This window comes from Malania oleifera, chromosome 4 (genome assembly GCF_029873635.1).
Source record: "Malania oleifera isolate guangnan ecotype guangnan chromosome 4, ASM2987363v1, whole genome shotgun sequence".
Taxonomy (NCBI): domain Eukaryota; kingdom Viridiplantae; phylum Streptophyta; class Magnoliopsida; order Santalales; family Ximeniaceae; genus Malania; species Malania oleifera.
In genome coordinates, this window is record NC_080420.1 from 75,991,215 (window position 1) to 76,009,631 (window position 18,417).

Sequence of the window (18,417 nt, forward strand, 5' to 3'; positions counted from 1 at the left end):
TGGAGTTATTCCACATGTGTATATATGGTAGGATGGACATAAAAGCCTCATCCTAATTATTGTCCATGATATGTAGGATTCTCATTGAGATATGACTCTTGATCCCATAAAAGGCTAGGCTCTTCTCCTAAAGCCAAACCAAAACAATAGTGAATTGGGTTTAATTAAAATAAAGGTGCTTGATTAGAAATTTAAAGCAAATACAAAATAATTTAAACAAAATCACACAAAATAAAAGCAAAAAAATAAAATAAAAGAAGAGCTATCCTGTAATGCCCCGACCCACTAAGTAGGCCCGAAATGCTACTAATCCATTCATTTACCTAATAATTTACATTTTAATATCATGTACGCAACGGGAAATATAAATATAATCTCCACAAATATAATATCAGAGTTTACTATTTCTATCTATAATCCAAAATAACTATTCATCACCTATATTCTCATATATACACATCCAGTATTCACAATCATCCATATCTCAGATAACTTAAAATATAAAAAATAAAACATAACTTAATAAATATCCCAAAATATCATCAAATATATATACCCTATCTCTTTTTATGTCCCAAAAATGTTATAAAAACCTCAAACTCTCTAAGCCCGATCTCAAGGAGGTCCTGAAAAAGATACATTTGTATTCGGGTGAGACACATCTCAGCAAGAGAAGAAACAATATATTAAATTAGCGTGTAACCAACATGAGGTTTGTAAATAACATATTATACATCATTAGCAAATCATTAACATAATTTCTAAAATTATTTTCTAATCTTATTCAAACACATGTAAGATATTTTACCCAAGAGATTACTTAAGGATATGAGTGATTACCCGTCCATACAAGTAGCACCCCTCTGCTCTGATACATTAGGTAACCCAAAGGTCACAACTTAAACATACCAGGACACTCACCTTACTCAGTAAGCCCTCAAGTGATAGATTAATCTCGTACTCACACAGTTCATACAAAATTTTATCGGCGAAGGCTCCAAGAATAGGGAAATCTACCCACCCATCTAAGTAGTTTCCCTCTGCCCTAACATGTTATGCAACCTATTGCTACACCTAATACAATCAGGGCATTTGCCTTTCTCGGCAAACCCTTAGGCAAAGAGTTTGCCTCGCCCAAACGTAACATGTTCTACTAGCATAAATACTGATAATACTATAATACATTATTTTGTTCGTCATTATTCTGCATTTCTCAACTGTTCATGTTTTCATCTTTTACTTTTCATTTCATTTCACTTTACGTGGCTCTTTCTCATTTTACATTATTCACATTTCACATTTTATTTCCGTTTTATTCATTTCCATTTTCATTTCATTTTATTTCATACCCAACATCTTTCAGCTATTTTACCCAGCATCTTTCAACTGTTTTACCCAACATCTTTCAACTGTTTTATCCAACATCTATCAGTTGTTTTACATGGTTGCATTACCACACTCACATGCAACATATTTCATATAACATTTTCATACTCAATTCATTTCCTACATATCTTGCATCTCATACTATAACATATTTCCACACAGCATTCCTATTTACTTATGTCACACTATTTAGTAATAAAATTAATATATATTTCCTATAAAATAAGGCAACCCAAATTTAACATTCACATGCTGGAAAAATATCTTTAATTTCTTACATAATTATTCTGAAAATATTTCACTTTTATCAGTTCAATTTCACGTATACGTATATAATAAAATAACACTAAGCTCAGAAAATAATTTAAAGGGTTAACATTTTAAATCCATACCAAAACATATACATGTATATATAACACAATTCATTTTCTATTAAATTTATAAAAATTCTAATTTAATATATATTTTTCCCCTTACCTGATTTCTTGAATTACACCAATAGGGACACTGAAAAGATACTTGCGGCGCTCACCTGAGTCCTGAAATAAAAACCTTAATTCCATTAAATCAACCCTAAATAAAGTACTATTTTAATATTTCTTAAGCTTATAAATTTCAAATAAATAATTATACCCTAAAATATAACCAATTTACTTAATTTCCCAAATTCCACTCTCGCTTTAGAGTTGGGTTTAGGAAAACCAAATTGAAAATTTACACCGGTCAAAATGACGACGATCGCAACTAGAACTCTGTGGTGGTGTCCGATCGTCGATTTAACGGTAGAATTAAGAAGAAATTGAGAAAATAGGGAAATGTTGCGTTACCCTAGGAATGGTACTTACGCCGCTTCCAAGACAAATCCGCTCCAATAGAAATGTAGGTGGCGGAGTTAGGAATCCAACGATACCTTTCATTTTTTTATCACTCGAATATCCACCAAGGAATTGAGGAAAGAAAAAGACAAGAACGGAGGAGTGGGAATGAAGAATTCAGGGGGAAGGACGTCTCAGTTCTATGTCTGCAGAAAGATTTCAATTGAAATCTTTCCTTCTTATTGCTTTCAAAGCAATCTATGTTAACATATAATATAATATAACTTATATTATAATATAATATTATATTAATATTATTTATATATATATATATATATGTTTTACTTTAATTCTTATGTGTGTATATATATATATATATATCTTATCCTATTATTTATTTTATGAATTCAATTTAGTAATATTTAATTAATTTAATTTTATAATGTTTAATTAATTAATTAATTATTAATAAATAATTTTAATTTAATTTAATTTTTTAACTATTTCTTTTATTTGTTTATTTAATTAATTAATTTAATAATGTTTCATTAATTAATTAATTAATTAATAATTACTCTTAATTAATTTTTTTTTCTGAGTTATTACATTCTTCCCTAATTTAAGAATTTCGTCCCCGAAATTTGATAAATACTATTCCGAATAAAATCTCTCGTAACCCTAACGAATCTAAGTTAACCTCGAATAATAACAATTAGGAACTCCACAAACTTAAACTAAACTCGCTAACAATTCTCAATTTAAACATCAAACACCTATCTGAACCACCAACCATTACCAACATCCTCCTTCAAGGATTTCCCCCTCACACTTAATAATTTCAACTTTCGAATTCTAATTTCAAGTTCCAGTCTCTCTACTTGGAAACATCATCGTCAATGGATTTACCATGATTTTCTAAAACTCTAGACTGATTCAAAAAATCACAGAAGTCCATCAAGGGATTTCTGCATCCAGGTTTCAAAACAAAATCCTATAACTCTCAACACCTACCTACTACTCATTTCCTATCCTCATTGTCATCTATTCCTATACTTTGGTATTTATCATCTCTAAATCTGTAGAACCCAAAACCTAATGCTCTGACATTTTCCATAACCATGCGATGTGAATCCCATTACACTTCCAGCTGGACATTGTTCTGATACCATCTGTAACGCCCCAACCCACTAAGTGAGCTCGGAGTGCTACTAATCCATTCATTTACCTGTAATTTGCATTCTAATATAATCTCCACAAATATAAATCCAGAGTTTACTTTTTCTATCTATAATCCAAAATAACTATTCATCACCAATATTCTCATATATATACATCCAGTATTCACAATCATCCATATATTAGAAAACTTAAAATATAAAAAATAAAGCATAACTTAATAAATATCCCAAAATATCATCAAATATATACCCTATCTTTTTCTGTGTCCCAAAAATACTATAAAAACCTCGAGCTCTCTAAGCCTGATCTCGAGAAGGTCTTGAAAAAGATACATTTGTATTCAGGTGAGACACATCTCAATAAGGGAAGAAACAATATATTAAATCAGCATGTGACCAACATGAAATTTGTAAATAACATATTATACATCATTCGCAAATCATTAACATAATTTCTGAAATTATTTTCTGATCCTATTCAAACACATGTAAGGTATTTTACCCACGAGATTACTTAAGGATATGGGTGATTACCCGCTCATACAAGTAGCACCCATCTGCTCTGATACATTAGGTAACCCAAAGGTCACAACTGAAGCATATCAGGACATTCATCTTACTCAGTAAGCCCTTAAGTGATTGATTAATCTCGTACTCACACAGTTCATACAAAATTTTACCAGCGAAGGCTCCCAAAGATAGGGAAATCTACCCGCTCATATAAGTAGTTTTCCTCTGCCCTAACACGTTATGCAGCCTATTGCTACACCTGATACAACTAGGGTACTTGTCTTTCTCTACAAGCTCTCAGACAAAGAGTTTGCCTCGCCCAAATGTAACATGTTATACTAACATAAATACTGATAATACCATAATACATTATTTTGTTTGTCATTATTCTGCATTTCTCAACTGTTCATGTTTTCATCTTTTACTTTTCATTTCATTTCACTTTACGTGGTTCTTTCCCATTTTACATTGTTCACATTTCACATTTAATTTTCGTTTCATTCATTTTCATTTTCATTTCATTTCATATATAACATCTTTTAACTGTTTTACCCAACATCTTTTAGCTGTTTTACCCAACATCTTTTAGTTATTTTACATGGTTGCATTAACACTCACATGTAGTATATTTCATATAATATTTTCATACTCAGTTCATTTCCTGCATGTCCTGCATCTCATACATATAACATATTTCCACACAACATTCCTATTTACTTATGTCACACTATTTAACAGTAAAATTAATATATATTTCCTATAAAATAAGTTAACCCACATTTAATATTCACATGCTGGAAAAAATACCTTTATATTCTTACATAATTATTCTAAAAAATATTTCACTTTCATGAGTTCAATTTCACATATACGTATCTAATAAAACAGTCCTAAGCTCAGAAAGCATAATTTAAAGGGTTGACATTTTAAACCTATACCGAAACATATACACGTATATATAACACAATTCATTTTTCATTAAATTCATAAAAATTATGGTTTAATATATATATATTTTCCCTTACCTGGTTTCTTGAACTAGGTCAACAAGGACCCCGAAAAGATACCTGCAGCGCTCATCTGAGCCTTAAAATAAAAATCCTAATTTGATTAAATCAATTCTAAATAAAATACTATTTTAATATTTCTTAGGCCCATAAATTCCAAATAAATAATTATACCCTCAAATATAACAAATTTACTTAATTTCCCAAATCTTACTGTCGCTTTGGAGTGGGGTCTAGGAAACTCAAATTGGAAATTTACACCGGCCAAAATGATGATGATCGCAACTAGGACCCCATGGTAGTGCTCAATCGTCGATTTATCCATAGATTTAAGAAGAAATTGAGAAAATAGAGAAAAATTACCTTACCCCATGAATGGTACCTACGCCGATCCCACGACAAATCTACTCCAATAGAAATGTCGGTGGCGGAGTTAGGAATCCAATAGTACCTTCCGTTTTTCGATCAGCCAAATATCTACCAAGAAATTGAGGAAAGAAAAAGACAAGAATGGAGGAGTGGAAACGAAAAATTTAGGGGGAAGGACGTCTCAGTTCTCTGTCTGGAGAAAGATTTCAATTGAAATCTTTCCTTCTAATTGCTTTCAAAGCAATCTATGTTAACATATAATATAATATAACTTATATTATAATATAATATTATATATATATATATATAATATTATATATATATATATATATATACATATATGTTTTACGTATATATATCTTATCCTATTATTTATTTTATGAATTCAATTTAGTAATATTTAATTAATTCAATTTAATAATAATTAATTAATTAATTAATTACTAATAAATAATTTTAATTTAATTTAATTTTTTTAACTATTCCTTTTATTTGTTTAATTAATTAATTAATTTAATAATAAATAAATTAATTAATAATTACTCTTAATTAAATTTTTTTTTTCCAGGTTATTATATATGCGAACACTTTTGTCGTAGTTCAACTATCTCAAGACTATGTCTATACTATTAATGTCTTAGCCAACTTGAGGTTTCCACTATCACCAATGGAGCTTACAATGTTTTATTTATTTATTTTCTTCAAAGAGTCGAGGACATCAAATATACCTATTGTTTTAACAAAGAAAAGAACACCGATAGCTTTGAATGCAATGAGGGAATGATCCCTACAAGGAATGATATACAACTCAAAATGAAATGTGAAACAAAAACTCTCAAATGAGAAAATCAAGTTATAGCAAAAAAGTTATGGTCTTTTCTCTCTTTGAAAAGAGGAAATCAAGAGATTAGGGAGAGACTAAGAGTAATAATATTACACAAAGTGTAAGCAATAATCTCCCTTATGTTTCTTAGGCTTTAAGAGCATATATGTTGATCAAATTATTATATTTTTACTTGTTAGAATGTGTCAAACACTCCGATCAATTAACATATACCTTGGGTCCTTGAACCTATCACTAGTCATTATCAACATGTCTTGACGCGGTCAACCCAAACACCTAGACTTGAATGGCTACCAAGTGAGTAAAGGATCAGATGATGGTTTGCAATGATGAAGTTGCCACTAACATGTACTTAGGTGCGGTTAGATCACATATTGCAAGTTTCTTGGTCTTTAAGATCAATCTTATGTTCAAAGGTATTTACAATCTCAATCTATGCAACTAAAGTAGGGTTAGGGAATACAGTTATGTGAGGGCAAAGTATTAACAGACCTTACACAAATGGTACCTGATTAATGAAACCGAACTACATTCCTTGAGGAGACGATCTGATATTTTTGGGCTAATTATTACACGACATAACTCCTATACTTGGAATAGCTTTCGAGCTACTCATTTTTAGAAGTGAGTCAAGTTTTTGGAGCCATTTTCGGGGAATGTTAGTTTTAGTTTCAAACTAGTGTTTTTCCCGTTATTTTGATTTTTTTCATGAAAAAAAAGAAAAAAAATGAGTTTTGAAGAAAATATGACTGCACCTGCACAACACAATCTTATAGAGTTTTTTGCAGCCTACATGCACCACCACTACACCATTTTACACTATTTTATTTGATAACGCATTTAATTTCATGACTCAGCATGGGAGGATGTCATTGATAGCTCAGTTCTATGGGATGGAATCTGAGTATTCTTATCAACACCTGATGGAGTTTGAGTTGACTTGCAATATTTTTTTCCTAATACTAGAATTGATGAATTTACTAGACTTTATTTATTTACTTCTTCTTTGAAGGATAGAGCGAAGATGTGGTTCTTTGATGCCTTATTCTGTCTTTAATTGGGTTGATATGGAAGTGAATTTCTGCATAAATTTTCTCCCTCACGGAGAACTCAATTTTTGCAATAATAGATCAGTCAATTCAAGTATGCACCCCCTTATCAGTTGTCATATCATCAGACTGTCTTTCAACATCTGTATCAGCCATAACAGATCTCTCAGAGCTATGCATCTCAAGGATTTCAATCTAATGTAGCACCTGCTCCACTGGAGAAGTCTCTTGAGGATACACTTCAGAAATGTATGTAGACCGTAAATGAATTGTAGGGCACCATTAATGAGATGAGCACGAAGTTGAATATCTTAAAAAAATGGAAATTTTCGGTAGAATCTCAGCCTAATCCTAAAGAATACTAGCAACAATAACAACAAATATATAATGTTTCTCTTGAGACTTCAAGAAGTGGAAAAGAAGTTTCCCATCTTGAGATACTCATCGACAGACAAACAGTTGTCCTGACATTAGAAGGTACAATAAAGACAGATGAAGTCAAAGAAAAATCAAAGGAAGCAAGCCCAGAAGTGAAGAAGTCAGTTAATGAGGAGGCTGAGACTAATAAAGAGTACCAACCTGTGGTACCTTATTCTCAGAGATTAGCAGTTGTGGAACCATCTCTCCTAGATGGAGTAAATGTCAAGGAGTGCAATGCTAAAACAAATCTTTACAGTGGTAAGGTGAATGTTACACTAGATAAAGAGGATGAATAGAATGGTGAGAACTTAAATTTCAAGAAATTAGGTAAAAATTCTAATGTTGATGTTTCTGAAGAACTGAAGGTAACTGTTCCGACACTTTTTCCTCAGAGACTGGTTCTTAAAGAATTGAATTTCTTGGAAAATATAATGAATAAAGATCTTTTCTTGTTAAAACAAGGAAGGCAGTATGCACATGTTTCTTCTGGTACCTTAGAACGCATTGACTTATTTGAGGCTAACTCTTATGCAGGTGACAAGACTAATTCATTGTGGCGACTCAAATTTGGAGACTTTCAAGTTCAATTTATAGACCAGACCCACGAGATGAAATTCCTCCAAAGCCTCCATTAGACATGCTGTGATGTTTTTCTTTCCTTTGTTTTTCATTTTGTTTTATTTTGTCTTATTTTAATTTATTAGCAGACACATTTGCCTTTAGTTTCAATTTTTATTTTCCTTTACTGCTCTACCCAGGTACTCTTCTACTTCCCTTATTATCATTCTTTTGCTTCTTTTTTCAAACATTGAGGACAATGCAATATTTTAGTTGGGGGGAGAGAATTTGCATGTGCAATTGTGTGCTTTCATGTGATAGAATTTCAATGTGAAAATTGCATGTGATATTTGCATCTTAATTAGGTTCACCTTTTGAGAAATACTGGTATTAAGCTCAGAGCATGCTAAATTCCTTATTTGTGAATGTTACATGCCGAAATTTTTTTTCTTTGTTTTGAGGATATGGAACATGTAGGGTATAGTGTAAATCAGAGTTTAAATCAAAAGAGAGCTTTATCCATTTTATTTAATTGTAACCAAGAGAAGGATGTTAGAAGTTTTGCTACACACACTACACAGGTTAGAAGACTTAGAAAGACTACCTTAGATCATTTCTGATTGATATACATTTCAATTGTTTGAGACTCTAATGAATCATATCCTAATGACTTAGAAAAAAAAAAGGTTTAAAGCAAATGAAAACAAGAAACAAGCCAGGGATCAGTTGCGAAAAGAAGTAAAAAAAAAAAAGGGAGTAAAAAGGGGGAAACAGTTGTGTATTGGAAATGACTACCTATTACCGAGGTCCTAACTAAACAAAAAGTGGGTACCTTAGTGTAGTAGCATGACCTACTACCGGGGTCATAACTAATCAAGAAAGTGAGTACCTTTTAAAGTGTAATAGTATGAAAGCTGCTAGTACAATGATTTTGAATTAGAGTAAGACCATGCGGTTGTCTCATATTAATTTGTGTGTTGGAAACCGTTAATGTTTGCTAGTGGTCAATCTTGGAATTCTGATCCTCTCTTGTACATGTGAGCTTTGTTACACTCCATTATCTTGGTTATTTTACTAAATGGTGTATAAATCTCTCAGTTGATACTTAAATTTGATTAATCTGTATCCTGTGTTCCTAAATTTATTAAACATATTTCATGGCATGTAATTTTCATAAGTATTGAAATTTTGGTTGCTTTTCTCCTGATTTGATTGCATTCACGTTATTTGTTAGGGACTAACAAAATGTTAGTTGGGGTGTGTGATTATGCATCAAAGATACGTAATTAGGCTTTTAAATTCATGCATTGATGATTATAATTTTAATTAAATGCCTAATTATGTATAATATTTTAGCGTCAAACTCATTTGATAATCGTGAGATAAATAGCCTATTTTTGTCATAGATTTATGGCCATTTGTGTCCTATTATTGCAGGACAATTTTTTGGACATTAAAGATGTACACGGTTTGTGAGCATGAAGATGTGTCGTGTACGTGAGGTGAAGTTCAAATCAAGACTGTGAGCATTCGGGATTTTCATGGACATTTAAAGGATAATTTTCGGAAGCCGAGCAATGCACGCAAAGAGAGGCCATTTTTGGACACTACTTTGTAATCTGTGCGTAACTCTCTCATCCGACCTTTGATTTAGATGATTCAAAATTTTGTAAAAATCTAAGAGAACCCTCTACAACTTTCATGTTTTATGTTTTGAGAAATAGTGATTGCATCAAGGTCGAAATCGGATGTGAAGTTACCATATGCTGTTTTTATGGACTATTTCGACATTACTTTGTAATCTGAGAGTAACTTTCTCGTTCGAGCTCCGATTGAGATAATTCAAAATGTTATGGAAAACCAAGGAAATTCTCTACAATTTTCATGTTTTGAACTTTGAGAGTTATGGGCTGTAGTAAGGTCAAAATCGGACTTGTGTGCTGAAAAAAAAAAAAAAAGAAAGAAATAAGAAGAGAAAAGAAAAGAAAAGAAAAAATTGATTTGACCCGGCAATGCAGTCGGGTCCTCTTGGCATGTTGGCAGTGAGGTGCTGGCATGCTGAAGGGAGGTTGGAGGGTTTGAATTAAAAAAAAAAAAAGAATAACAAAGGAAGGAGGGGCAGTAGGTGCTAGCAATGAAAAAAATGAAAAAGTAAAAGTTGGTGGTTGGCAGTAGCCCTTTTTTTAGCTTAGTAGGCGCTGGGCAGCTGAATTTCAATTGGGAAAATGTGAGGGCAGTAAAGGGAGAAATGCAAAAAAGAAAAAGAAAAAGAAAAGAGGCTAGGGGATAAAAAAGAAAAAGAAGCTAGGTTTAAAGAAGGAAGCGAGGGAGCTGCTGCGGCCGTGCGTGGAGACCCGAGCAGCTGCTCCTCAACTTCACGGCCACTCCATCTCTCTCTCTCTTGTTAACTAGTTTATTGTTATTTATTTTATTTTGTCATTTCAATACTTGTTTTAATATTCAGTTTCAATTAATTATTACATTGAATACTTTTAATTTGAGTTAATGTTGAGTTTAGATGTTTGTTTAAATTAGTTGGTGTATTAATTTATTTCATGGTTAAAGAGTTTTTTTTTTTTTTTAGTTCTCTCTCTTTTATCTTGAGTTAATTTAATCTTTGTTCTAAGTACTTTATTGTTAAGTTTACTTTGCTTTATTTAGAGTTAATGTTGGATTAAATTTATGTTTGTTTAAGGCTTTAATGTTTTAGTTTATTTTTATTATTGAATGCTGGTAGTAGATTAATGAAATTTTCACTTTGGTTCGTTATTTGAATATTTGAAGCTTGGGTTATTTCTTGTCATTTATTTGATGCGTAATATGTTTGTTTAAAGCTCATTTTAATGCATTGTCGTGAATACTTTATTGTTGGGTTGATTTCCATGTGAGCTCATTTTTAATGTGGATTTAATTTGTTTAAGTATTTGGTTACGTTTAAGAATTTGGGTGGGTTAATTTATTTTAGTTTAGGATTTTGTTTAAATTTAGTTCATTCACTTGTTTTAATTGCGCAAAATTTTTTCACAAACCCCAGAAATTGAATCTAAACCATGTTCAGTAAAATTGTTTTTTTATTTTCTTTTTTCTAGTTTTTACACGAGTTTGAAACCGAACCGCATTCCCTGAGGAGATGATCTGACTTTTTTTGGCTAATTATTACACGACATAACTCTTATACTTGGGATAGTTTCCGAGGCAATGGTGCCAAAAACTTGACTCACTTCTAAAAATGAGTAGCTCGAGAGAATACATATGCAAAACAATACCCTAGATTGTCTAATACAACGATCGAGAGAACACAAAGTGATTGAATTAGACAAAATGCTCCTTAAAGTAAAGTATGTAAAATTTACCTCTCTTTGGTTCTTCATTATTGGGTTACACACATGCAAAACGATGTCATGTAATACATTCAAAAACTAGATTTTTTTAAAAAAACTTATAATTTTGTGAACATTAAAAAAAAAAAAAAATGATATCTAAGTAGTAAGTGTAGACATGAATGAAAATGGAAACTCTTTTTTTTTTTTTTCCTTTTTTTGAGCTTTTTCACACCAACAATAGTAGCAACATTCATATGCTCACACTAACATACTTATATTCCCATGCTTGCATACATACACTTAAGTGCACTAATACACCCACTTCCCATAGTGTGAAGTGTCAAGCCCATGGCACCGGGTGATCAAATAAACAAGCATAACAAGGAGCTTGTTGAGCAACATGATTGTCATATTTGATATTGATAAACCCAAATTAATAGGAATTTTAGTAAGATGTTTGAAATTATTATTAATGGACAAAGCATTAGCCTAGTGGCTAATTGAAAATTAATTGTATTCATATTTTGTTGGGAACAAATCTATAGTAAATCTTCTCCTATCATCTGTAATGTCACATCAAAATAGAAGATAAGACAGCTTTTCTTTGGGACATGGTAAAACCAACCAACCACATTTTTTCTTTTGGATAGAATTACAAAAGCATGGATACCAATTGTTTTTAAGAAGAAAAATGAAAATGTTAATGAGTTGATAATCAGAATTTAGGGGAAAAATGAAGTTACAAATCAACAAAAGGGCAAACGAGCCCATACAAAAACAAGGGCAAATTTAGCCATCCAATTATCCATACAAAAATCTTATGCTTATCCATTAACTTACAAGATCAACAATGGAAATTGTTGTCATGAGGCTCAAAGCACACTTGGATGCTCAAGTATAATTTACAAACAAGATTAAATTTTATACTGACTTTGAGCATATCCATAGCAAAGAATCAGTTTAATTCCATAATCAAAATGGGAAACGAAGGGAAAATGCGCTTCTCAATCGCTTGGAACGACTGTTAATAATAACCAAGATTGAATTGCATGGTGCCTCTGAAGCAGGTCTCTGCATATTTTAATCCGGTATTCTTGATCATTTCCAAAAACCAAGCCCTTAGAATCTCTCAACGTACTGTCAACTCCTCTCTTCTATGATGAATCTCAACATGGAACCAGCCTGTGAGACAGTAAGTCATTATTCTACCCCAAACCTGGTCCATCGCTTCAGTGAGTTCGAGCTGAAGTTTGAGAGGTGATGTAAATTTCCACTCAGTTTAGTGCCAGATCATGGAGAAGATCAGCTCAATCCTTCAAAATACTCTGAATGAATCACCAGTAGTCTCCACATGAACAGCTTCCTTCCTCAAAACAATGGAACCTATTTAAATCTCGAACCACTATTCTTCTCTCAACAATCTTTGAGATAAATTTCATTACAGTATGGCAGTCTACACAAGTTCTTAAATTCTTGAAGACCTTAATAGGAGTTCCTGGTGGAGTAGAAATAATTCCAAATGCAACTGCAAGCTTTTCACTGTGGTAGGAAAGATCTTGCTCCTTCTGCTCATCCTCCACATCATGCAGCACAAAATTTGTGTCGGGGACATATCCTTCTTCTTTCATCCTCTTTGAAAGCTTCCCCAGAAAGTCATGTATTTCCTTGGATTTAGGGTGGGAGGTATCTCCTACTAAGAACACATGGGCCTTTCTCTTGATCTCAATCCAACTAAAACCTGGTTTCTTCACCACTCCTCTATCATCCATAGTCTTTCTGATCTTTGCCACTTCACTCCACAAACCAGTTTTAGCATAGATGTTGGCCATTGTAATATATGTTGCAGCATTCTCAGGCTCTATCTCAAATAATGCTTCGGCTGCTCGTTTTGCCAGCTCAAGGTTTCCATGAATTCTACAGCCACCGAGTAAGGAAGCCCACAAAAACTTATCCGGTTTCACAGGCATTTTATCAATGACATTTTCAGCTTCTTTTAACCGGCCAGATCGGCTCAATAGATCAACTACACAAGCATAATGATCAGCGGAATGTGTTAACCCATGTTTTTCTGTTATTGAATGGAAATACTCAAGCCCTTTATCCACTAATCCAGCATGAGTACAAGCAGAAAGAACCCCAACAAAAATAATGTGATCAGGCTGGATAGGTGATTTAAGTAGCGACTCAAATAACTGAAGAGCCTCATCAGATTGACCGTTCTGAGCATATCCAGTAATCAGAGAAGTCCATGAGGCTAAATCTGGTCGGGGCATCCCTTTAAAAACCCTTCTTGCATTCTTAATATTACCACACTTTGAATACATATGTACAAGTGCACTAGCTGCAAATGATAACGGGTCAAATCCAATCCGCATCATGTACCCATGAACCTGCTTCCCTAGACCCTCGCAAGCATGATCTGCACAGGCATTAAGAATCCCAGCAAATGTGAACTCATTAGGCCTAATCCCTGAACTCATCAAATCCATGAACAATGCAAATCCTTCATCCCTCCTCCCATCCTTAAAGTATCTATCAATCATTGCAGTCCATGTGACAACATCTCTATCGAACATCCTGTTGAATATGCGCCGAGCCTCCTCTGTGTTCCCACATTTCCCATACATGTCTAACAAAGCACTCCAAACGATAGCATCTGAATCAAGCCCAGTTCGGATTATATAACCATGAATCTCCTTCCCAAGACGCAAAGACTGAATGGCAGCAGAGGCAGCGAGAATGCTCGAAACAGTGAACTTGTTGCACGTTGAGTTTCCATCCCTTTGCATTGCGCTATACAAGTCCAGAGCCTTTTTTGGCTGGCCATGGCGAACAAAACCAGATATCATTGCCGTCCAAGAGAAATTATCCCTTTCCGGCATTTTATCGAACAACTTGCAAGCCTCCTCAAGTTGCCCAGCCTTCGTGTATCCCACTATCATGGTATTCCAAGAGCACAGATCCCTCGCAGTCATTTCATCAAATACCTTCTGCGCATCCACGAGGCTACCGCATTTCACATACATGTCCATGATGCGATTGGAGATGAAAGGCCCAGGTGCGAACCCAGAAGCCTTCGTATGAGCATGGACTCTTTTTCCCGCCACGAGAGCTCGCTGTTGAAGACAAAGTTGTAAAAGGGTGGAGTATAGAGCAGAAGAGGGGCGATCAATACGGTCTAGAATTTGAATAGCATCTCTCAAACGCTTTTGTTCGCATAATATGCTTATGGCTTCCTGGAATTTCTCCTCCCTACAGAGGCGGTTTATGAGCCTATCCTCACGACCTTCCGATTTGAAAAAACTTCTCTGGATGTGGTGCTTAGTGAAGTGGGTCGCTACAGACGAAGAAGAATAATAAGAAGGAGAAGGAGAAGGAGAAGGAGAAGGAGAAGAGCAAGGAGAAGAGATCGTCCTCTTGAGCAGGAGAAGAGGTTGCCTGAGATCGTTTAGTTGTCCTGCCGCTCTCATATTCAATACGCAGCAGAAGCCGGACTATGGTCGCTCACGATCAACGTAGAAGGCAGAGGTTTTGGCGCGCGCGTTTCCTCTCCCCCCGCCCCTGCCCCTGCCCCCCAACTTCAACGGCACACTAACGCACTATCCGAGTCCAAACTCGGAGAACAACAAAATTGAGTTTTTTCCCGTTTTATTTTTTTTAAAATATAAAATAATACATTTTTTGAAAAAATATTCCCTTGAATAACTCTGACGTAATCTCACTATTTGAAGTAGCCAGATTTGCTGAAGTAACGAGATTTAAGCAAATCTCGCTATTTGAAGCAGCAAGATTTGCCACATGCCATTCTAAAAAAAATATATTATTTGATATATTTTTTAAAAAAATGATAAATTGGGAAATAAATTCTTTTAATATATATTTTTTAAAAATGATAAATCAAGAAATAAATTTTTCTATATTATAAATTTAGCATTTATTATTAATTTTGAGTAATTAGCATTTATAAATTGGAAAAGTTTTGTGAAACTTTCTATACCCGTCCTGCGATTGGAAAATTTACATATATAATAATTATTTGAAACTAATCGTTGATCGCGGGCAAGACAGTATTTATGATGATCCAAAATAAATTTTATTTTAAGAACACACTTGCGTCTCTCCCCTTTTTATATTTATTATTTTAAGAAATAATAATAAAAAGTTATGAAGATTTATTCAAATTTTAAAACACAAAATTATTTATGAAATTATTATATACTATATATATTACACTATTTTGAAATTCTCTAAAATATCCATATAATTATATGTAATTCTTCCCTCGTATGCATTGCTTTGGTTCTTTAATTTAAAACAACAATCCCAAAAATTGATAATTTAATTGAATTAAAACATCCCCTAATTTTTACTTTTTTATTTTTTTATTTTTTATTACTCATAATTTTAATATGTATGGGTCTTTTGGAACATTTCAAGTGACGCCAAACCGTCTAATTAATCTCAATAATTAGAATTTAAACTATGATATCATTTTTACTTTTTTATATTCATTTTTGTACAATGAAAAAACAGTTTATCACAAAAAAATCTTGTATTAAATAAATATTGAAATTACTTCTCGTAACTTTGCAGTGTTAATAATAAGTATTTTTCTTAATTTATTGATATTGATATTGATAAAAAATCTTATATTGAATAAATGTTAAAGTAATTTTTTTTGTTGTGTCAATATATATATATATATATATATATATATATATATATATATATAAATTTCAAGTACAATTAAAATTGGTAATTTAAATAAAGTTCAAATTTTCAATTTATTATGCAATAAATTCTTTTAATATATATTTTAAAAAATGATAAATTGGAAAATAAATTATTCTACATAATAAATTTTTTTGCGTAATAAATTATTTTAATATATATATTTTTTAAATAATAAATCAGGAAATAAATTTTTCTGTGTAATAAATTTATCATTTATTATTATAATAATGATAAATCGATTTATTACATATAAGAATTTATTTCTCGATTTATTATTTTAAAAAAAATATATTAAAAGAATTTATTTCCTGATTTATTACGCAGAATAATTTATTTTCCGATTTATCATTTTTTTAAAAAATATATTAAATAATTATTTTTTTTTTGGGAATGACACATGACAAATCTTGCTACTTCAAGTAGCAAGATTACGTCAGGGTTATTTCGAAAAATATTTTCTCGAAAAAGGTATTATTTAATATATTTTAAAAAAAGGGGATAAAACGGGAAAAAACTCAACAAAATTCTATAGGGACTCATCATTTAAAATATCTTTTTGAGCCAGTTTGCGAGTCGAAGGCGGCAACGTTCGTTTGGTATCTTGTATGGCTGTATCATACTACGGTCCTAGCGGGCCGAATCTTCATAATTAGGGCCTTAATATTATTTTTATTTAAAATTAATTTTTCTAACTTTTTGAGTCTAAAATCACTAATTAAAGTTTTATATTTAAAACTTTCAAATATTTCTTTTTTCTATTGATAATATAGTCAATCTATTTAATCTTTCTTGTGACATAATTGATTGCAAATAATTTTTTATAAGTAAGGTGGGAATTATTAAGATTTTTATTGCATTTGAGAGAGAGAGAGAGAGAGAGAGAGAGAGAGAGAGAGAGAGAGGTGAGAAATGTCGTTACATAATTGAAAATTAGGGAGAGTAATGAGAAAGAGTCAAACAGAGAAGAGAGAAAATACACGAGGAATAGGAGAGAATAAAGGGGGCATGGGTTGAGTGTGTTGAGAATTAAATATGAGAGAAAAATTGTTAGCCGTGAGAATGTGAGGTTTTTGTGAGATGCTTTTTGAAAATTAAATAACTTAGAGATTTGACATTTTTAAGATTCACAAAATATATTAAATAATTCAAACCTACTAACATAAAATATATATAATTATGGGACCCCCAAAATATTGAAGCACTAGGCAAGATATTCAATGGCCTATACAGTGAGTCAGCCCCGAGTCCTACTCTTTTTACATGCTGACGCTTATCAATGGCTGCATTTTTCTCTCAAAAACTAGGAAGTATTCTGATTACCCCTTCGTCTCTCACTATCAAATGTCCCCGAGAAACATGCCTTCTTGGTCACAGCTTCCATATAAAATGAATGGTGTTAATTTAACTTTTAATTATATAAAAAAATTCTTCCATGATCAAATATTGATGAGTAGACTTTACATGTATTTTTTAAGAATTTATAATGGGTATCAAATTACTTCTATTATGACCTTTACTATCAAGGTATAAAATCTCCTCCAATAATTCAATCGCACCGTCCAAAGTTAACACGCCGCTCCTACACCAACCTTTGCCTTCACGTCCAAATAATGGAAGCAAAGAGAGTAAACATTGAAGCAAAGTGTTAGGGAGTGACAATGTAATGGGAAAAAGGGGGAGTGAGATACTGCTATAATTGTATTCTCCAGGGATTTAGAATGAATATATGATTATCTGTGTTATCGTTTGTATGGTTATTCTCTTGTAGTTGAATAATACAAGTAGTCTTTTTCATTGTGGTGTTTTGTTGCCTTGGATTGTGATGTCTCTGATTGTCATAGTCTTATTCGGTGTATAAGAATATATTGCTCGTGTGATATCCTATTGTTCCTTGGTTTTCTTGAGTATTGAGACTCACCTGGTGCTCGTGCTTATAGGTTCGAACGTGTGAGACTTGGCTGACTTGTCGAGAGAGAGCTCTCAACGAGTGCCACACGACCCTTACTTGAGTCCCATTTTGGGGGTCCGTGACAGTTGGTATCAAAGCACAGTGTGTGCGAGCACCATGAGTGGTAATATGAGAAACAAATCGGGAAAAGTGAAGCGCATTAAGGCGCTTAAGATGAAACTTGTAACCCTGGAGACAACGTGCGGTGAACTCCAAGGGTTGGTGGCAACATTGATAAAGGAGAATGACGTGCCAACAGAGCTTGAGGCCGCTGAA

At 32.6% G+C, this 18,417-nt stretch overlaps 1 protein-coding gene across 1 annotated transcript; it reads right to left on the reverse strand.

The window, feature by feature from the left end:
• Positions 1-12,233: 12,233 nt before the first annotated feature.
• Positions 12,234-15,058, reverse strand: LOC131154557 (pentatricopeptide repeat-containing protein At4g37170). Its single transcript, XM_058107395.1, has one exon. The coding sequence runs from the start codon at positions 14,927-14,929 to the stop codon at positions 12,794-12,796; it is 2,136 nt and encodes a 711-aa protein (XP_057963378.1). The 5' UTR covers positions 14,930-15,058; the 3' UTR covers positions 12,234-12,793.
• Positions 15,059-18,417: the final 3,359 nt, after the last annotated feature.